We start from the raw sequence: 22,943 nt of genomic DNA on the forward strand, positions 1-22,943 counted from the left end.
GTATGTGTATGACTAAAATTGGTCTCAAAGGATGTTTCAAGAAAGTACGATGGCAGATAAACAGTCCATATTTTATTTACAGCAACGAAAAAAAAACATGTCCCATTTGTGAGAACATTTTAAATACATTTGATTTGACATCAAAAAATGTATATACCAAGAATATCCATGGTGGAAGAATGACAACGTAACGACAGATTAAAATGCTGCAACTTAACAAAATAAAAAAATATCTGAAATCTATGGGGGCGTACGGTGTAATTCACAAAACACAGTCTCCAATAACCCCAATACAAATCCAGCATTCACGACAAAACAATGGGTGTCAGCGTACAGAAATTACAACGTGCATTGACGATGTGCAGTGGCAAAACAAAATAATCACCTTTATCTCGAAAAAAAAACGTTTCTCTTTTCGTGAACCGTCAATACTTTGCTCATAAAATACAGCGAAGGATGTCTCCTCACACACTGTAATTCATACAGTAACAGATACAGCATCTTAACTCTCACACAACACCGATCTCAGCATAATGAGTGATTACAGCTTCAATACATCGGAGAATGTGTCTTCAGGAAACTGGATGTGAACATAAAATACTCAGGGAACATTTGAAAAATAAGGTAAAATTATGTATTTAAAAAAAAACTTTGAATCGGCTTTGGTGAGACGAAGGTGACTCGCTGTCAAAATTCAATTGACAGATTCAACTGCATATATTTTTTTTCTTTAGCTCTTGTGGCAAAACAGTGCAAATCAACGGCTTTACATTCCTTTAGTTTCCACGTGTTCAAACTTCACAACACTGCTCGAAAAGACTCCCGGAGGGACGAGTGATTTATTTTATACTTATATATTATATATATAAAAAAAAGGGATTTTCTCTCTCTCTCCAGGAAGAAACACATGCCACCGCTGTGTTTAACCAAACAGGGGAGACGTGTGTTTTGGAGAACAGCACTGACGTGAAATTATGTGCGATTTTTTTGTTCATTCGCCTCAAGACTGTAAGTTTGACTTCGTATGTAGGTACAGACATGTAACGTTTCACTCGTTTACGACACAGTACAATCGTTTTTCATTGTAACTCACAGACTTATGATCCCAACGTGGCGAGAATTTTTTCTCTCATGGCAACAACAGACACTGCACGAGTTAGAAGACACAGAACACCTCGCTGCGAACCAGCTCCACCTTCCACGCAGCAAGACAGGATCTCAGAGTCGGAATATTCAGCAGCTCACGGGAAATGATGAAAACGAAAATGTATTTTGCGATCATGGGTAGAAATGACAAAAAGTTATTTAAGTGCAACACATTCGAGGGGGGGCACTGTATTTACTGTAAGCTGAAGAAAAACACAACAGAGGAGTGTCTGAATGCAGAAAACAGAATACATGAGGCACTGGAGATCATTCATACTGTAGCAGGCTGTGCTTACAATGTTCTCATAAGCATGATTGGGCTTAGCTACCAACTGCAGACTGCTAACATTTTCAACATGCTCAAAAAAGTGCATATTATCCCTCGGACACTTTCTCAACAAGTGTGCTCACTCTTTGCTGGAATCAGGGAGGTGAAGACATTTTCATTTTTTGGATCACTCAACGGTCAGAGGAACGACGCCGCTCCACCACCAGGCAGCGTCTGTGAGCGTGGTTGAGTCTGTTTGTGCAGCACGGACGGACGTGAGGCTATAAACCGGCGTTGTGCAGGTTCGGGATGGGGTAGAACTTGGACACTCGGCTCTGGGTGGTGGGGTTAAGGCATTCAGATTCACCACTCATCTTGAAGAAGACCTCCTGCTCCTGGAGCTTTCGTGTGAACTCCTCCTCCAACGCCTGCAGGGGGCAGCAGATACAAACAGCTGAGTCAACCACGATGAACGTTACATGAAGAAAAGAAAGCTGCAGCAGCTGAATCCTGAAAACAACACGACTGCAGAGACGATCTGCACGAGAGATAAATTGTTCGGAATATAAATCTACCTTCTTCCTGGGTCTGAGCTTCTCTCTCCACTCCTTGATCTCCTGGCTGTGCTCCTCATCCAGCTCCTTCAGCTTCTGGGTCTCATGTTCAATCAGGAGGTGGCATTTCTCATTCTGAAAGAAAATAAAAAAATTAAACATTTATGAGCTGGATTAACATTTACTGTATTCCTCCTCCTTTGTCTGCAATGGAAAACCTATGGCTGTGCTTTTAATATATCTAATCTTCAATTTTTTAAATCAGCAGTGATATTTTATAATCTCGACATTAAAACTTGGTATGTTCTGCTGTTAAATCCTATAAAATGTGCTACAAACCAGGTAAACTTAAAGAAACATGTGTATCTATGTGTGTATGTGTATGTGTGTGTGTGTGTGTGTGTGTGTGTGTGTGTGTGTGTGTGTGTGTGTGTGTGTGTGTGTGTGTTGTAGCTCCACCTGTAGCTGCTGCAGCTCCCTGATGTTTGAGTCACACTGCAGCTGCAGGTCTCTCATCTGGTTCTCGTGTTTCTGGTGTTGATTGAGTCTCTCGTTCTTCTGCCTCTTTTCTTCCTGAGATCCAAACTGGAGGAAACCGACAAACAAAACAGTGTAAAACGCTGCACCAAACAAAAATATCAAATCATCTGTCTTTTTTGTGGCAGAGAGGTCAGATTTTGAAAAGTGGTCTGCTTGTGCTGCAGGGATTGTTTCATTTCAAACATCTACCACAAAAATCTAACTTTCTCTTATCTCTGATTTCAACGTACATTACAAAGTGACAGGCAATGCCCTATTTTTACCTTCCTGCCTCAAGACTGGGCTCTGGTTTTATCAGAACAAATAAAGGATAATGGAGCCAGAGAACTGGTGACGTTAATGGTTGAGATAATCAGGAGTATTGTGTTTGCATTGGACAAATCCCAGGTGTGACTCTATGTGACATAGTGTTGCTAAAAAAAGATTGTGCCTGTTGAGTCACTTCTCCTCAAATGTGACAGCAGGGCTCCAGTCAGTGTCACTACCTGTTTTATTCGCTCCCTCTCCTGCTCCGGGGTGACAGATGCCGTGGCAGTGATGCGGAGACTCTTCTTGAACATGGCCATGCGGGTCTTGGCCTCGCTGCGCTGGATCTTGGGCAGACGAACCCTCTCCTGATTCTGTTTGTTCTTCATCTCCTCTATCAGCCGCTGATTGTAGCGGTGCATTTGCTCCATTTCCTGCAGAATACACACACACACACACACAGTTTTGAGTTCAGCTGGGTCGTTTCAGCAACACCACACATTTCATCCACGCAGATTCCTCTCTGGGCTCTCACTTTCTCATGCCTCTTCAGCAGCTGGTGTCTTTGCAGGAAGTACTGGTCTTTCAGCTGCTGCTTCAGCTGCTGGTGCTTCTCCTGCAGGTGGCGCTCCTCCAGCTCCCACATGGCTGCCTCTCGAGCTACAAGACACAGCGAAACGTCGCGTGAGGCCACGTAAGTGTGAGTTATCGTACACGCACATGCATGTAAGCCGGTAACGAGTAGAGTGACGGAAGCAAACAGAGACAGGCGACACTGAGCGAGTGAGACAAGCTGTAACATGTTCTCAGAGCATGTGTTTGCTCATTTTCCTCCATGTCAAGGTCAGTTTTACACAATGCTTGTGAGAAGATAAGGTGCAGCTCGCATAAATTCTCTGTACAAACTGAGAGTAAATCAAGAGTTAAAAATGATCACTTTTCGAAATTTCACGCAGCTGTTGGTTTCATGTTTGTTTAAGGTGAGACTAGAAACTGGTTTCGATGTTTGAGCTGTGTTGCTGCTTGAGAGATGATCTGAATCATGATGCCTTTTCCTTATAATTGAACCATAATCTAATTTAGACGGGTTGATAACAGTCTGTTGATTTGATTCCTTCAGCTGAGGAAATCAGAAACAGAAATGTCATCATGTTTTTCAATCAGTTGATTCATTCCCCAATCTTTCATTTATTGTGAATCGCACGTCTCGAACAAGTTGAAACAATATTAGTTTCATGTTACACTAAAATAAATAGAAAGTTAAAGTTGTAGTTGAATCAAGAGGGACTGGTTAAAACCGTAAGCTGTCATATATCTTTAGTGTTGTTTTCTCCAGCTCGTACCTCTCATCAGCTGCTGCTTGTGGTTGAGGCAGTCTCTCTCAATAGTGGCGATCTCCAGTTTATGCTGCTGGATGATTTTCTTCAGAGCTCCATCCAGGTCCTGCTGCTGCTTCTGTAGGAACTCCTGCTCCTGAGAGAAGAGGGAGAGCGGTGAGAAACAGTCAGAGGAAGCCATGGTTATGAACACAGAGGGACAGCCGAGAGACAGAGAGAGACAGAGAGAGACAGAGAGAGCTGAATAAAACATCAAGTCTGATATAACATTATATTAACTATTCAAGTCATCCACGTCAAGTTCAGCACGACACAGAGCAACTAAGATGTCACATCATCAACTTGAATCAGGAGAGAAGACACTCAAGAGATCATGGATGGCACTGATCCACAATGGAGGTGAAGAGAGTGAGAGAAACAGAGAGAGAGAGAGAAAGAGTTCAGTTCAGTTGAGATTCAGATTCACAGTTTTACGTAAGACGACATCTACATTGACAATAACATCGTCCAGGGAACCAGTCTTTGTTATAACTGAATTATCAGTTGACTTCTTAAAATGCGCTGATATGACCGTTTGTTGGCCAACGTGCACAGGGATGAAATCTTTTATTTCACAGAATAAACAATGCAGAAAAGATGTGCGTTTATGTTTATTGCATGTAAAAAAATATGTTCTTAATTCAAATTCTATTAATTTGGTTGAATTTGTGTTTTCTTTTTGTTTATAGTTATTTATAATTAAGTTTTAGTTAAATTTTACTCAACTATGAACTATGATCACTTAATCAGTAGAAAATCTATGGAACCTTATTATTTTACAACTAAATCCAAAATAAAATAAATGAGTAAATCTGATACTGAAACCAAATTATACACAAAACCCACGACTTTTACATCCATCTTGTGAGGCAGCTAGTCAACATTTGGACCTTGGCAGTCAGAGACAAACATGGATCTCGACAGTCGGTGATCAACAACTACACCCCCACTGGGACGGAGCACTGTGCTTGTTTACTCCCAGACTCCAATCTAGTTGGAAGCAAATATAAATAAAGCCATATAAAATACACAAACTAGATGTAGAACATTTGTGGATTGGTGGAGGAGAAAAAAGATACGGGGCAGGATAAGAAGAGAGAACCACTGCACAAACAGTGATGACAACACGCAAAAACAAAACGAAAACAAAACACCGCCCATGCTTACATGTGTCACTCCTAAAGTTAAACTGCACCATCACAATCTAGCCTGTCACGTTACTTTGCACACATCTAAGTATGGGCGAGCGACGGAGAGAAATAGGGCAGGAGTTGGGGGTGGGGGGGGTGGGGGTAGAGGGGGGAGACTTACATCCTGCATCTGAGCGTTGAAGAGTGCGCATGAGGACAACTGAAAAGACTGTATCATAACCTGGGCCACTGCCTGCGGAGGAGAGCAAACAGCGCACTCGCCCTGATCAGGGACAGACAACAGCACACAGCAGCAGGCTGAGGATCTCACACACACACACACACACACACACACTGATTCTTCCTAAGTTATGTAAGACATGGCCCTTTCCATTTTGGGACTATCGGTGAGTTTAAGGCGAACAGCGCAGCTCTGCGTAAATGTTAGGAGGAAGTCAGTTAATTAGTTATGAATACTCTTCCCATAAGAAGAGGAGCATTCTCTCTGTTACTTTCCATGCTGCTGGCTCACGAGAGTCAACTTCTGTCTGCGTGACGTTCACGTAATTCATAAAAGATGCACAGGCAAAGTCAGGAAAAAGCTTTCAGCACAAATGTCGACTGAGGAAACAAAAGCTGTGTCTGCAATCGCCCCTTCGCTGATTAATTCACTATTAGACGATGAACACTCAGCAGCAGATAATGTTTGCGCTCGGCATCGTCACTAACGTGTAACTGTAATTTCCACATACACCTAGTAATCTCAGTTGCAAAGAACTGCACTGAAGAATGTCAAGTAAACAGTATAAATTGTGAAGGTTCTGCTGATTAGTTTCTTGAATTATACATTTATTGCTTGATCTACAAAATCTGTCATAAATTATTGAAAAATACTCGTCACAAATTCCCGAATGTGACATTCAAATGTTTTGTTTGAGCAACAGTTCAAAACCCAGATATATTCTCTTTATTATCAGGACTGGGAAAATCAGTACATTTTCATATTTACGAACATAAAATCAGTGAATTGTTATCACTTATAATTAAAATATCACTTAAAAAACAAATTAACAGCTGATTAATGCTCTGCTCAAATACAAACACTCATCTACTGGCTTTGTATGTAATATAACCACAAAGTAATTGAGCCCATTGATTTAAATGCCCATCATGGCTCAACAACACCACATATATAAAGGGGTTAAAAGTAGTTCAACCTTGAAAGATTGTCATGTTGCTTAACATTATCTAAAATGTATTCCAATTAAACTGATAAGAGGAAGTAAGGAGTGATCACAGACACAGCGATTCCCTTTGTTTGTATAGATGTGTATATACCTCACATGAATGGAGATATATAAGGAGAGAGGAAACAGAGGAAAGAGAGAGGAGAAGTAATCTCTTACTCCTTCACAGAGTAAGACACAGCAGGTGATGGTTTACCTCGGCAGTCTTGAGGAGCGATAGATCCTCCTTTAAGCGTTTCATGAGCTCTTTTCTCAAGTGTTTGGGAGACTCGCCAACTTCCTGTTTGACCTACAGTGTGTATGCAGAAACTGGTAGATGCTGCATGTATATAATGAAAATCTAACAAAGCTTGGCCAACAAGACTAGAGGACATGCACGGCCCGATTTGAGAGGAGAGATTCTGTATCCACCCGACCAACTGATTTCAAGTCAGCATGCTGAAATCCAACTTCCTGCGAGTGAAGTTTTCACTCGTTTGATTAGTAGTTATTCAGAGCACATCAGAAGTGTCAGTTTGAACTGCTCAAGTTGGAATCATTTTAAGAGGAAGTCAGGAGAAAGATTTGACGAGTACGAGGCAGAAGATGTTAGTCTCATAAACAGCTCCCATGTATTACTTTGCGTTTGATTAAGTCCCAAAGTCATCAGGATCATTTCTGACTCTTGTAATTCAAAAAACAGAGTAACTGAGTTGGAATCGTCTGACAACTACGATCTCTGATTATTTCACAGTGCTGACATTTGGACCCTTGCCAGGCTCTCAAGTTATAACTGAATGCAAATAAGACCTAATATTAAACTTACATGCTTCAAGTCTCCATACTTATCCATGACTAAGGCTGCAACTAGGAATGATCTTTATTGTTATTAATCTGTAGATTATATTCTTACAGCTCAGGGTGGCATCTTCAAATTGTGTGTTTTGTTATCAACATTCTGAAACTCAAAAATAAAAAACACACAAGTCAAAGATACGCAGAAGCTGAAACAAGGTCAATTTGGAAATGTTGCTTTCAATAACAGATAATCAAAATGTTGATTTATTCATCGATTAATTGTTGCAGCTCTATTAAAGACTTTTCCGTATCAGTTACTCTGATGTAAGGATTATTGTATTTTTCCCAAATGAGCCCAACACCACTTAGAAAAATCTTCAAAGATTATTGTCCAAAGCCTCCTCACACACTCATACAGGAAACATGGTTAGTTAACAAATACAGTGACAACAAAAATACAACATTGGAAAAACTAAACATGTTATCAGTGAAAGGCAACAGCTCATATTTTTGCAGCTTAACAACAACGAAGCTAAAAGCAGAAGCGATCACATGAAGCCAACCGGCAAAAACATCATATATTTCAATACACTGAGGAAATATATTCTGGGAAAGCAAACTGCGAGCTGCACAACCAGCACCAGGTTCACATAATGCACAACAGATGCCAAACGGCACAACTGCCGAAAAAGAGCCAAGTAAAGCGAAACCCACAAACTGCAAGCGCACCCAACACATCCTACAAAGCACTTATGCTGCAAACTGGGAGGATCAATACTATAAAAATAAATAAAGAAGTAAATAAATGACCAAATCAATGTAAAAAAAACACTATATATATATATATAAATAAATGAATTAATTTAGAAATGCAAAAATAAATAAATGAAAATAGAAATATAAAAGGTTAATATAAAATTAATACATAACAAAACAAATATATGAATACAATATTTAGAAGTAAATAATTAAAATAAAATGTAGATATATCTAAATAGCCTTTTTCATCACAAAACTATATTTATTTTTCATTTACTTAGGCATTTCATTGTTTAAACTGGCATTTATTTATTTATTGAGACTTTAATTTTATTATTTATTTATTTAAAATTTTGGCAGTTACGGTCCTCTATATTCTAAGCAGAGAAAGAGGCAGAAGAGACTAAAAAAGACCTGCAGGTGTAACAAGCCCAGCCCGCCATCATGATAAGGTTCAGCCTGAGATAATTCTCTAAAAATAACAAATACATTTGCAGCACAGCATTTCAACAGAGGAGAGCAGAAGCCTCTGGGCAGATGAATAATAGATACAACACAGAGCTAGTGCCAGCGAGAGGAACGATAGCGTAGTCTGTCTGTCTGTTGCCATCATTTGGACACATACAGTAACAGGCAGAGCAGCAAAGCAACCCGCTCCCATAGGACTAATATGACAAAGCCAAAGTAAGTAAGTTATTAAACACATGCAATATTGAACAGCTTGTATCTATGGCATGCAAGTGCTTATCACCCCGAGATCCCTCAGTTAAGAGCTGATCATTAAAGGCACCTCCACACAGACACAGGCAGGCACGACCATACCTCCTTCTTGCGGTTCTTCAGCATGTTTTGGAACTTGGAGAGTTCCTTGTCTTGATCCGTTTTGATTCGCTTGGCTTCATCTCGCAGTCGGCTGGTGTGATCCTGTTCCAGGCGTTCAATCGTCTGCTTCTGCTTTTTCTCAAGATTTTCCACTTCTTGGTCATATTGACGCTTCTTAGCCTGCACAGACAGAATCAATAGACACTGGCATCAGCCTGATGAGAGGACTGTATCTATAATAGCACAAGATTAACACAGATCAACAGCCAAAACTTTGTTTAAGGATTTTAATTTACTGTAAATAAATATATATAGATTTGTTTTAGAGATGGACAAGTGTTTTAATGTAAGATTCTCAGTTATGTTTAGATCAACTTTGAGAAGAAGCAGCTTGTTTCTTACTAGTTGGTGCACTAAAAAAAACCACCTCACACTACTGTGGTATGAACAGAGTGACTCACAGTAGTTTCCTGTTCAAAGCGCCGGTAGATGTGCTCTCTCTGCTGCTGCAGCTTGTTGCTCAGCAGCTGCTGGGCCCGCTGCTCCTCTTTCTGCAGGAGGCGCAGCTCTCGCAACTCTTGCCGCCTGAGGAAACCACAGCAACAGTGTAGTCAAGGTGACATCATATTTTCTCCTCTCAAAGTTTGTTACTGATGAAATAAGATTATTTCCATTCAAAACTTTTATTTTCCCTTATCTGAAATGGGTTTTTTAATATGTAACAAAAGATTAATTACAACAATAGCTTCTTCTCCTGCGTTGACTATTCTGCTCTGCTCTGCTATACAACTCTAAGCATTACTGATCTTCAGGTCATGAACTCCACACTAAATACTTACGCACTTGTACAAACAGTTGAAACAGCATGTTTCATGTCTTTAAAAGGTAACATATAACATACAGCATTCATCACAGGAGATAATCTGGCTTTTGTAAAAGATGTGGGAGCAGTGAAATACAACACATCTATTTAAGGAGGCATGTTAAACAGGTCATGTCCCATATTTAGACCAATAGTATGGTGAGCAGATTGCAGACAGACGTACCTCAGGAACCTCATCTCCTCACTCTTGGCGTCGCTATCTGTCACTATCTTTGATGTCGTCACACTGACCTCCACACCATCCACCATGAATTTACGTGTTTTCTTCATAGTCTTCTTCTGACGTCTTGACTCCTACAAATGAAACAGGAATGTTTTGGGTGCAGAAGTTATTAAAATAATGTTTATATTTTAACAATTGAGGTTATAGTTGAGGCAAATGTTATGTTACCTGCATAGAAATAGAGCCCCCTTCTTTGCTCTTGGACAAGAAGCTGGAGATGGACAGATTGAGGTCAAGGCTGTTAGTATCAGCAGCGGAGCTGCTTCCAGAGTCAGAGTCCTTCTCCACATCTGGCTTGATCACAGCAGGACTTCCTTGCTCTGTCTTGGTTTCAGAGTCGGTTTCGCTCTCTGGGACAGAAACGGTATCTTGAGAAGTGCTCTCATCAGCACGGTTAGTTTTTTCCTCATCCTCCTTCATGGCGATGTCTTTAGATGGTTCCAATGGTTCTGGTTCTTCAGAGGCTTCTTTGACTTCATCGCTCACTCCATTTGTGGATTCAGTTGTCGCCTCTTTCTCCAGTTCAACCTTCTCTCTAGTCTGATTATCTTGTTCAGGCTGCTCTGCTTCCTCAGGGGCCTCATTCTCAGGCTTTTCTCCAGGCTGATTTTCTTTGGTCTGCTTCTCTAACAAAATGTCAATGGAGGGATCCACTGTTGACTTTGACTCTGTTTCTCCATTTACATTTGTTTCCTTTAGATTTGATTCTATATTCTCTTTGTCTACATTTGCATCTGTGACATCAACTGTGTCTTCTCCTGTCACTTTGTGTTGAGGTGTCTCCACACTTTGTTCTTTGTTTTCTTCTCCTGCCTGTGCTACAACCGCTGTAAAAGGTTCTGGTTTCTCTCGTGTATCTTCAGGTTGCTCTTGGGATTTTGTAAATTCGTCTGTACCTGCTTCTTGTTTTTCTTTTTCTTCTTGTTCTTTCACATCCTCAGGCTTAATTTCTTCTTCTGTTTGTTGAGTTGGTTCATCCTTCGCTTTCTCCTCTTGTGTCTCCTTCTCTTCTTCCTCTGTTGTCTGACCATCTGTGTATAGGTCTAAGCTATCTAAGTTCTCTTCAGGCTCTGCTACTACAGGCTCCTTGGGAATCACTTCACCTTGTTCATCTACTGGTTTATCCTCTGTAAGATCTTGAGAGACAAAGTCCTTGGTGGGCTCTACTGTCGGCGAGGCCAGGTCTTCATTACTGGCATCAGACACCTCATTGAGTTTCTCCTCCTCATTCTTGTCAACCTCACTTGTTCCAAGTCCTTCATCTGAGAGCTTATCACTGGTCCTGTCCGCAGCAGGCTCGACCTCCGTCTTTTCTGTGACAGATTCCAGAGTGGAGGGAGTTTGTGCAGCTTTGTCCTCCTCTGAGCTGGCCACGCTGACATCTGAGGGGGCGCGCTTGTGCCCAGGAACAGTCTGAGTCAAAAGTAAGGAAAACAGGAAAATAAAAATGGCATCAATGATAGAAAAGGTCACAGTGCTGTCTGTTACAAAGATATCAACGAGGGAGTTTAGAGCTAATACATCATTTGAAAAAAAACATTTGGTTAGGTACCATTATGTTTGCTACTGTATATATAGTACATACACTACACTAATAAAAGTACGTACCTGAGGTGTATCAGACTCTTCCTCCTCCTCCTCCTCTTTGCTGTCCTCGATCTCCTCTGTGACTTCAGCTTTGGCCTCGGCTATGAGTTCTCTGAGAGGTTTGCAATTGGTTACACTGCTGACAAAGGGATGCTACAGATGGAGACAAGACATCGAAATGAATTAGAAACTTTCTCAAACTGACAGGATGAATCAAATACAAGCACAAACCTCTAAACAGAAAACTAGAATTACGGCCTCATGGTTTATGTCTCTACCAACCGTGGCTATGAAATAATGTGACACTTATCACTTAAGCTTTGAGTCCAAAAAGATGTTTGTACCAGATGGAATTTAATTCCCTCTGGGCACTACTGATAAATCAGAATAGAACGGACGTGAGGTTAGTGACCTTGACCTTTGACCACCATAAATCCAATCAGGTTGAGCAGTGATCTTTGGTGCCAAATTTGAATAAATTCCCTAAAGGTTTTTTGAGATATCACGCTGATGAGAATGAGTTGGATGCGAGGTCACAGCGACATGGACCTTTCACCACCAAAATCTGACTTCAGCTCAGAGTCCAAGTAGCCATTTGGACCTCGAGGCGTTTAAAAATAATGGAACGGATGGATGTATGTACAGTATAGTACAAATGGACAGACAGATGGTTATCGTAACATAATGCCTCCAGCCAGTGGCCAGCAGTGTAGATGGTTGCTTACTCGGAGATAACAGTGGGCTGTAAATGGAGGAAAGCCGCTCACCTGTAGAAGCTGTATTGGGCCCCACCTACTGTCCACATTCTTATCAAGTGCTTTCCGCAGAAAGTCGTTGAATTGTGATGACCTTTCAAGAATAAAAAAAAAAGAATCAGTTGGTTGGCCACGGAACAGAGTTGTCTCCCCTGGCCCTGCTCTGTGGAGTCCGATTAATACAGTTCTCCTCTGTGGCCGGTTAAGCATTAACAATTCGCCACACTTTAACACATTAAACAGTCAACATTTGCTTATCTCCAATCCGGAAACATTCCCGTTCCACCTGTCTAGTTATCACCAGCACACCATCTCACCAGCGAGAGGGATGCATAAGTGTGGGCGGCTCGGCCTTGGCTATTTTCAGCAGCACTCTCATGGGATTCATCTCGTGGTTGGGCGGCTCGATCTGTGCCAGCTCTATCAGGGTCACCCCGAGGGACCAGATATCGGCCTTGTAGTCGTACGGACGGTCCTTGGACGTTTCGCACATAACTACCTCGGGAGCCATCCTGCAAAATGAGAAGTCAGAGGGTTTGTAACTAACATTTGGGCTGCAAGTGAATGTTCGCTTTCAGACATGATATTTGATATTTTTCTGATTCCTTTAGGTCAATTCTCTTAACTTTTCAAGGGAGAAAATGCAGTAACATAGCATGCGTGTGTATATTGGTCTGGAACTTGAAGGACAGGAAGCCGTGCTCGGTATTTAAGGCTGAGGTCAATGACGCTTTTGTGTCACTGCCGAAAAAATCATCACCCAAAACTGTTGGACACACTTAAGGCAATTATCTGTTGGACATGCAGTGTCCTCATGTCTCTGGGCTGCGTGACTCACCAGTAAGGAGTGCCGATGAAAGAATCTCTTCTCTGTAACGTCTTGGTATTTTTAGCAGAAACCCCAAAGTCAGCTGAAAGAAGACATTTTGATTATTTTCATCAGAATATCAAATTTAACTCTATAATGAAACTATGAATTCACTGGAAGAGGGAATTGTATAAAAAAAAAACATTGCGGACATTTTCTACTCGAGCAAATCAGTTAGATCAGAATCCTTTTTCTAAATTAAACTGGCTTCAGATTTCAAATATGAACCCTACAACTGGGCATAAGTCCATTATCACTGCCAGCACTGCTGTTATCTGTGCAACTATCTCAGCCTGCTTCTCCCATCACTTACAGCATGTACGCATTAGGAGGAAAGAGAGATCTATCATTACCTCCCTGGTGACAGCTTGATAATTATTGTTTGCCCGGCTCTGTCGTGACCCTCCTGCCTACAGAACATGAATCATCGGGGAACCAGCAGCTCTGGATGCAACAGCAGCAACATGAACACTTCTACTTCTTGAATATTATGTAACTAATTCAGTGCTTCACCAACTCCAGTGCATTAGTTTTGTATAAAAAATACGCCTCTCTCCTTCGGGTCGACAAAAAAACACTTTACTTCATTTTCGAAATTCCACGGTAAATGTCACGCAGCATGAATGACTCATTACTGAACGTAAACACAGTGCTGTGCACTTGTCATCGTCCCCAAAGTCATGTAGCTCAGCTGGTTACAACAGCGCTGATGGCCAAGGGATCCACAATAGACTTTACTAATTATCTTTTTTTTAAGATCTATTAGTGTTGGCCCTGCTGGGAGGTTCAGAGGGGACATATATCTGAGAGAGGAACCACCAATGAATCACCTCTTGAGTATTCCAAAGTACATGTGCTTAGCTGTAACACAAGTGCACTTATCTTCTTGAATAATCCTTCACATTTGTTAAAACGAGTACAGTGCCCGTTCTAAAGATGCCTGTTTGTAATGGGCTGTTCACTTGGCCAGTGGTAATAATGGTTGTGGCTTTCTTTCTGAAACTGTAAAAGTGACCTGCTGTAATTGTGAGTAAAGACTGGCTGCAGGACTCAGTCCGCAGAACCCTGAAGCTGCAACAACGTCACTTACATTGATGAGTCCCAGCTGTCACTGCTACAGAGTGCTGGTCGCCTGTTTATTCAACGTTTCTTAATGTTGAAATTGTCAATATCGCATCAAACTCGACTTAACAATACACATGGCAAGTGCAAAGCCGATAAGATGAAAGGTTGTTGAGATATAAGAGTCAAAGACAGGCAGAGATTTTCTGGAATTAGTAGATAGGTATTACTATGGCAATCACAGCAGTGAAAATGTATATATTTACCCAGTTTCACTTCTCCATCCAAGGAGAGGAGAATGTTCCCAGCTTTCAAATCTCTGTGGATGACCTTGTTCTCATGGAGGTAAACCAGGGCCTCTAAGGTCTGTCGACACACCACACGGATCTGAGGCTCTGTCAGGGGCCTCTCCAGTTCTGTGGAAAAACATGCACACAGATAATTCTTTAGTCACATATTTTTCCAGATCATATATTGTTATTGTAGTTTTTTATGCCTTTAAGAAACACAGGCTTGGTCATTAGAATGTATTAACATTAAATATGATGGCTTAACGGTATCCAATAGCAACTGGAGGACAAATCTCCACCCTTATACCAGCCAGCATGTATGACTGGAAGAACCTGGCAGAAGACATTTGTTTTAGGTGAGTCAGACCACAGAGCAGAAACAACATCCAACGGAGCAGTGAATTGACTGGCATCATCTTTGTTGTTGTAATTCACGAGTAAGAAAAGGTTGTGAGGTGTTTCTTCAATCAAAATAAGAAAATAAGAGAGTGTGCTGGCGTTAGAAGTGGAGCAACCACTCCTTGAAAACCGAGCTATAATAATTACACAGTTGGACCGGCCTCTCCAAGTGAGGAGAGGGAAAGAAAATCCAGCAGAGGTTTCAGGGTGGAACAAAAAGAGTTGGCACTCAGGGATGGAGCAAAGAAAAGGCTCCAGAACTTTATAGTGCGTTTCTGTTTCCTTTAATGAATGAGGGACTTACCCAGCATGATGGCATCCACTGCGCCGCCCGCACAGAACTCAATCAGGATCTGCAATTTTAAAGCAGAACAAATTGGACAAATTAGTAATGCATTCTGCGATGCAATGAAGGAGGAACTGTTATCCAGAGTATGTAAATAACATGACCTTTAGCACAGACATCAGCATCCCTGTTATATGTTATTGATTTCGTTGTGGGGCCATTCTAAGAAACCAATCAATCAGACACTAAAATATCTATACTGAGCTTCCTCTAAAGCAGGGGTATTCAACTAAAATTTAAAGAGGTCCAGTTAGAGAAAATTTCTTGAAGCAAAGGTCCGGAAGATCATAATGTCTAACTATTTAGTGTGATATATATTTAAGTAGCCTAGTAGTTGTATCAACATCTGCATGTACTAAATACCTGACTGTCAAATCAAATGAATTCAGTACGATTCAAAACCTTTTTGACAATATTTATTGTCACGTAACAAAGAACTGAACATATATGTATGATTGCAGATATGTATAATGTTCTCTCATTAACTAAATAAAAGTAGGGCTGCATTTCAAAATAACAGAAAATAAATCAAATGTGACAATTGTGCATGTTCAAATAAAGGGCTTAACTTCAGAAAAATAAAATAAAGGGAGCAAAAGCTTGAATTTCCCCTTTTCTGTTTCACATCTTGACTCAAAAGTCTCAACCAATTTTACAGATAATAAATCTCAACACATCTTAACAATTGAACAGTTTTGTTCGTCTGTTTCTCTCCCTTTCTCCGTCTCACTCCTGTTTCTCAACTTTCTCCGGCTCAGTCGTCTGTATCTCTCCCTTTGTTTTCTCTACCTGTTTCTCTATCTTTCTTTTTCTTTCTACCGTCTTTTCATGAGTAACTTGCCTCTAACTCTCTCATCTGTCTGCACTGTAGAGTCGCAATGTTTACCGCCTGGAATGCACAGACTTGATTGGCTGAGTAGTATCACATGGGATGGCTTAACTCGCATGCAATTGGTCTGTGCGTTTCCTCATCCGCTAAACCACTACCGTAAAGACTACAAAAGCTGCGCCGGTTACAAATAGAAGCGCCCCGTCAGGTTTTAAATCATAACCTTCTGTTTTGGCTGTAGGTCCGGGTCCGTACGGGACAGCTTCTGGGTCCGGACTCGGACCGCGGTCCGCCTGTTAGTGACCCCTGCTCTAAAGGCACGTCTTGTGTTTTCCATTTCAGGACAATCCTTTATATTTAGAGGTTTGATCCTCTCCTTGCGCTTTCTTATAAATTCATATTCTTTGGTGGGTAAATGTTTTGTTTGCTTGACTACACAAAACATCCAGGATATTTCATCATACATTCTGATAAAATATCATTTGTTTGTACACTGTATATTTACAAAACATAACCTTAAGCTAAAATATAATTTCCTGTGCAGACAAATCCGTTATGGGAGAGAAGACGAGGTCGATTCCTTTCACAAACAACTGTTCTATCTACTCTCAGTGTATCTAAACCACATTATTTGCATGAAAGGAACATGTGAGAGGAAATATTCTGGGGAAGTAAGTCATCGATCCTCATACATTTGAGTAAAACTTTGTACAATATACCATTTTAAACTTTTGCTTCAGTATAGCTGTATAATAATATAAAGACTATGGGTTTATCAGTTCACAAAGCACATCTGAGTTTACTATTTGAAGCCACGTGCATTAGACGAACATAACACTGTTCTTTAATACTGTTATTGAAATGTAAAACTGCCCAGCACCTGACCCCAGCTCTCACTCTTTGATCAGCTGATGTAATGTAACCGACAACCACTTCATCTTCATTAGCTTTGCCAGCACGTAACTTGGCAGCTCATGGTATCAGATGATAGAAAAAAATCAATCAAAGCTACAACCAAGCAACACCCTCTATTCAGAAGACGGAAACAACGAGGAGGAACCAAGTGGTTCTTCCCGTTCTGTATAATCATCATTGTGTTGTGGGAATCTCGCAAGTCATTTACATTCCTGTGCCTCTGACAGGTGTTGCACAAATTCCAATTTCCTGAATTGAACATCACTACTAGAAAAACAAATCCCATTAGTTTGAGCAAAGTATTTTCTTTGATTTATCAGTAGTAGAAAAAAGAAATATATTATACATTAACTCAATGCCAAACACATGTAAAGCAGAGGCAGTTACACATTAATCAGGCTGCTTAAAAGATTGTGGACGGAGGGGCAACCGGCATGCAGCTCTGAATTATTCACAGGCACTTTCTCCAGCCACCGAACCCACTCCATTATCTTCTCATAGATGTGGACAGTCCACAGGGGACAGTCACATGACACCACCTACCTGGACCTAATTGCTCTGGGGCCTCTTACTGCACAGAGAGTGAAATCTACTGACCATGTATTAAATCTGCACTGTGACTGAAGTCTCTGCTCATGGGGATAAGGAGGCAGACACAGGAGTTGTTTTTAAAATGGGTGCGGAGAATTTTACTCCACTATAATCACTGTTACGATTTGGGTCAAAAATGGCGGGATTCTACTGGAAGTCATGGGATCCAACCATAGTGATTAACCAGTCCATTATTTAAAATAAGAAAATATATTAAATGTATTTTCCTGACAAGGAAATCCTGCAGTCGAGCACACTTACCCTCAACCTAGCCTCTAATTGTGTCACATGACTGGTTTTAAAAGCTTCAATCTTTGGCTACAGGAAATAAAAATGCAGTGTGACTGTCCTTAAATCGTGATGTGTAAATGATGTGAGGGTTCTTCAAGAGACGGCATAACAAATGGTGATGAATTAGTGTGTCTCCTTGCATGACTTGTTCGCTGCCTCTGTGTCTCCCTGCATGACTTGTTCGCTGCCTCTGTGTCTCCTTGGCTTCAAGTCAACATCAACACACGAGAAAAAAAAAAAAAGAAGACAGTTCTGTCAGTCAGGCACTGGCTTGCTTACCCAAAGTTTGCCTTCAAAATAAAAGGCATCCAGCAGTTTGACGATGTGATGGTGGTCGCAAGAGGCCAGAATTTCGATCTCCACCATGTAATCCTCCAGTTCATCCTCCGTCTTGGTGTCAATCACCTTGGCAGCAGCGAGGGTCCCATTGTGCTTATTCTGTGCCTGAACACAGCATGAATAATAAGAAAAATGGAAAGTTACATACTAGGAATATTGTGTATTCTTGCAGCATAAAATTTGTAAAAGAAACAGAATAAAAGGGGGATTGTTTCGAATGAGTATGTTGGTCAATTGCTGCCACGGTCGGGTGGCTACTGTGGTAGAACACCCATCAATGTTAACGACTTTATTTAGGACAAAGCGCTTTAGGAGCTAGAGCAATAAACAGTGGAGGACTTTATGGCTTGTTTAACTGAAAGCAATCTCCTGGGGATTACATCTCTATAAATACATTTTATAGAGAAAGTCATGATAACATAAAGTTGTATATTGAAAAGGAAAATGGCTGTAAGAAAAAAAAAAGCAAGCAACATTCTGAAACTTTCCGACTTCCTCCACTTCCTTTTCTAATCTGTAGTTATTTCCTTTCCCTTTGAAACACCTGCTGCAACATACGATATGAAGTCACAGTGGCAGTTTTTGTACATTAAATCACATTTGATTGGCTTATGTGTGACCGTATCGGTAAAAATGCCTCAAAATCTTTTTTCTTGATTAGGCTGCAGTCAAATAAACACTAATATGGAAGAAAAAAAACCACACACCCCTTCAAACAAGTAGCTGAGAATAATGTATTTTTAGGTGGTTTAATGTTTATGGATACAGACACAATGTCAGGGAGTTAAGGAAAAAGAAACGGGAGGGCGTGTTGGGAGCAACTGCTGCTACAGAGTGTGTCAGACCCTATATTTACACAGTTCTGACCTGACTCACTCTCCGCCTCTTTCCCTTTGTACTGACTACACTCGTCTAACATGAGCCACCGCTGACACATATACAGATTCAGTATAAGCATCATGATGGAAAGTGAGGCGATTATTCGTCTGTCGTGGTGTTATGTACATGATATTTTACACTTGTTGTAAATACTGGTCTGTTTTAAAATATGAAATCAGTTCATAGGTGTCGTAACAATGTAAAAACGAGAAACACAACTATTTGTTCCTTATAAATAACCGAGGCCACATGCATGGGGTTCGATAATCTTTTAGATCTGGCAAATAATTTGACCTATTTGATATGGAATGAATTGTTACATGATAAATCTCACACAACCACCTAGCAGGGGGACTCACCTTGTGTCTCTCATATTATAACAGGGTATCAGTTAAATTTAATACCTTTTTAAGACCTTTTCAAGACCATAAAGAATGAAATTTAAAACCTGTCTCAATTACGACAGATATGATGTAATATTGGAGTCATAGATTTACTACCACTTCCCCATAGTTGAGGATAAAGTGAAGCGGGCTTTTAAAAGACTCAGTCATCAGTTCTATGTTGTGTGTTGTATTATTACAGCATGCTTAAATTTGTATCATTGAGAAAGAACTACAACACATAAAAAAAACTTAAAAACCCATGCATGTTGCTAAAAGAAATTTAAAAGGCGTGATGAAGTAGCCATAAATTAACGTTTAAGACCCTAACGTATTTAAGACATCGTATGTATATTTTAACGTATATCAGACTTTATGCGGCCAAACATTCAGATGACTGAATTTTACACTTTGTTGGACTTTTTAAGGCCCTGCCGAAACCCTGTTTAACACAGATACATGAGTATAACTATGTGGAGTGGCTGGCTGTGTAAAAATAATTATGTCAGGGGTTTCTAACAAATTAAAAGACAGTCTGAATTGTACGTGAGGTCTGGACTTCCTCTTATTCACTCCCACAAAAAGCTGATTCACACTTTGCTGTTGATCTTTGTCACCCCACCCAAATGAGGCAACCGTCAAAAGCCTGTGAAATAACTGATGAAATGCGTCGTCTGCGTTGCGGCTAATGTGACCTGACCCCAACTTCTCCTCACCCCTTTATGTGTAGGAACATTGTGAGATTTTCATCAATAAATCTAGTCTGACAGGGCATGAAAGGCCCCTGTGCTTTCATCACAGTTAGCTAATCAGCTCATAGGCCTTGGGAACTTGTGACTGATTTCTTTTGTTTTGCCTGTGAGCTCCATTATTTGACCATAACAATTCAGGAAGTGACAACAAACAGAAGGGGAAGTCTTTCAAAGAATTTCAGGGAAATCACATTTGAAAACAGCTAAGTGTTTCTTATATTGCTGACCAGTTCACAATGTAAAACAAATCCACACAAAGATAACCTGGAGAGTTGACAGAGATTACAGGTGTCGGACAGAAAAACATCAATACTTTGTGGGATAATGCAATACTACACTGAAAACTACATTTCAGAGGGAGGAAATATCTCTGCAACTCTGGCTGTTCATCTAACTCGACAAAAACTGAATCTCCACAAAAGGTAGCATTCATTTTAAGTTATTTAATGATATTGTGGCTATTGTGGCCACAATATACAAAAAAGGGTCTGGCAATAAAACAATAACAATAACAATAACGATCACAATGCATTTTCATCAATAGCCATGTAGTAAATATTAAATATATATATATTACTTATGCATTGTGCAAGCATGGTGAGGAAGTTAATACATAAATGGTTTTAATGTTCTACCTGGGATTTGTTAAATGGTTTGCTATTTATCACGTGTTTCCTTCTCTGGCCATAGAGAAAACTATTGAACCAGAACCTTCACTCAGGAGCAAAAAATGTGTCTTTAAACTCAGGAGAAACAATAATGTGACATTAATCGTGATGATCATAGAAACTGAGTGATATGAAAAGTAATGGTGATATTTTTAGCCACAGTCCTAATATATAATGTACAGTATGTGTCAGTCAGTGTGTAAATAAAAGAATTAACTACTAAAATCTGCAGACACACATGTGCAGCTCTCACATTAACAATTCTGCACATGTGGGAGTGACACGTTTGTTTTTGTAAGGCTACCTGCTGGTTTTTGTCTGTGTGGCCTCTGGTTTCTCACAACAGACTCAGATTGAAAAAAAAACAAAAAAAACAATCCAGTCTGACATTTGTGAGGCCATGTTTATTCTGTGGCAGTAGGACCACACCTTCACCACTTTGCCTGCAGCCAAGTGCCACTCAATGACATGGCAAAGTCATATTTATAAACAGGGCCTGGACCATAGACTGTATATAAAGAGGCCTGGACCTTAGCCCTCCAAAATAAAAGGAGGGAGATGAGGTTATACGTGTGTGAGGTTGAGGTGACACCAGCACATCCTGCAGGTTCTGGTTTGTTTTGTATTTCCTGGTAAGTGAAGGTGCAGTGTACAGAACAGTGTGAGTGAACTGATCAGATGAAAACACCCTAAGTCTAAAGGATGTGGCCTGGAGGAGGAGGAGGGGTGCTGTCATTTTTAACGTCGCATCCTCTCATCTGCATCAACGTGACACACAATGGACGCTTGCTTGTCTTCGAACCCCCTTAAGGACGGATGTGAAACAGTGTTATTACCTTGTACACTTTCCCAAACGCTCCGTCCCCCAGCTCCCCGATCATCTCCCAGATGTCCTCCGGGTTCACGTCCCTGTGGACATGCTCGTACTGCTTCTTCTTCCTGTCGGGCCCCAACTTGAATATCTTCCGAAAATTGAAGAAGGACATGTTTGTGTCTGTGTGGGGATGTGTCTTCTACTTGTTCTTCTTCTTCTTCTTCGGTTATTTCCGCCGCCACGGGAAGACAAAACGAGTCTAGCGGTTCTTCTTCCTCCCGACGCGGGGCTCAACTGTGGAGAAGAGCCGCATTCACGCGTTAAACGAAGCCGGACGAGCGGGTGTTGTGTCCATTCAGCTGCGATAATGTCAATTATAACTTCCCTCGACGGCCGCTCCGCACAATCACATCGCAGCTAGCGGCGTTTCACAGCCAGGAGGAGCAGCAGCAGGAGGAGGAGGAGGTGAAGAGTTAGCTCCTGTTTCCGATCAAACCCGCTGATAGCAAATGAAACGGTAAATATTTACAGTAGCATCACAGACCACACGACATGTTTGTATCGTTTAACGTTACCGAGAAGACCGAGAACACACCTCGCGCCTCGGTTGGCTGAACACACAGAAGTTAGCGAAGCGGTGACAAGCTAGCTAACATGGCTGCAAGGACTTCCGTTAAAAAACACCTTCAAAATAAAAAACCGCTCACTGATGATGGCGGTTTCCTGTAACACTGGATCCAGGGGCGGATCCAGGGGGCAGGGGGGGACTCTAGCCCCAGCTCAAGTTTTATTTGTCATCTGTTTGCACTACTCTCATCTTATCCACCATTTGCCTTATGACTGCATACTATGTCGTACTGTGTACTACATTTTGAGTACTTATTATGTTGCGTACTTATATGTTCTGTCTACTTATATGTTTACACCAGGGACATATGTCAGAATTGACAATAAAGTTAACTTTGACTTTGAGTTAACACAGGGTCAACAGTACAATGAAAAGTGTTGGACTAGAAGAAACCAGAAGAAACAATTAAATTAAAATAAAAGTAAGGTAGAAAGAGCTTACTATTTAAAAAAAAGTCAAATACAACACAATACTAAAACTATATACATTCAAAAGTACAGTGTGACATTCGTTGCAAATGTGGTAACAACTTTGTGTATGTATGGAGTGTGTGTGAATAAGTTACTGCTGAATAAG

The 22,943-nt window shown here is 40.7% G+C and overlaps 1 protein-coding gene across 4 annotated transcripts; it reads right to left on the bottom strand.

The window, feature by feature from the left end:
• Positions 1-59: 59 nt before the first annotated feature.
• On the bottom strand, positions 60-22,389 carry slka (STE20-like kinase a). 4 transcript variants are annotated; one of them, XM_035172737.2, is made up of 20 exons: positions 21,762-22,389; positions 18,184-18,348; positions 15,237-15,285; positions 14,510-14,659; positions 13,152-13,224; positions 12,631-12,825; positions 12,326-12,407; positions 11,580-11,711; positions 10,140-11,384; positions 9,912-10,042; positions 9,327-9,450; positions 8,866-9,045; positions 6,704-6,796; positions 5,442-5,513; positions 4,098-4,227; positions 3,290-3,414; positions 2,994-3,188; positions 2,428-2,553; positions 1,990-2,103; positions 60-1,842 (listed from the first exon to the last, which is right to left on the bottom strand). In XM_035172737.2, the coding sequence occupies exons 1-20, from the start codon at positions 21,909-21,911 to the stop codon at positions 1,696-1,698; spliced, it is 3,678 nt and encodes a 1,225-aa protein (XP_035028628.1). In that variant the 5' UTR covers positions 21,912-22,389; the 3' UTR covers positions 60-1,695. The 4 variants fall into 4 exon arrangements, with proteins under 4 accessions (XP_035028628.1, XP_035028630.1, XP_035028629.1 ...); XM_035172739.2 differs by lacking the exon at positions 6,704-6,796; XM_035172738.2 differs by lacking the exon at positions 5,442-5,513.
• Between the last annotated feature and the right edge of the window lie 554 nt (positions 22,390-22,943).

The sequence above is a fragment of the Hippoglossus stenolepis genome, chromosome 12 (assembly GCF_022539355.2).
Source record: "Hippoglossus stenolepis isolate QCI-W04-F060 chromosome 12, HSTE1.2, whole genome shotgun sequence".
Classification (NCBI taxonomy): Eukaryota; Metazoa; Chordata; class Actinopteri; order Pleuronectiformes; family Pleuronectidae; genus Hippoglossus; species Hippoglossus stenolepis.

Excerpts from the sequence above, each read along its gene's own strand:
- slka (XM_035172737.2), bottom strand. The coding sequence starts at position 21,911 with ATGTCCTTCTTCAATTTTCGGAAGATATTCAAGTTGGGGCCCGACAGG. Across the intron at positions 12,826-13,151 it reads TTCATCGGCACTCCTTACTG|GATGGCTCCCGAGGTAGTTA; the intron begins GTGAGTCACGCA and ends CTCATTTTGCAG. Across the intron at positions 12,408-12,630 it reads CTTATGCATCCCTCTCGCTG|GTCATCACAATTCAACGACT; the intron begins GTGAGATGGTGT and ends TATTCTTGAAAG.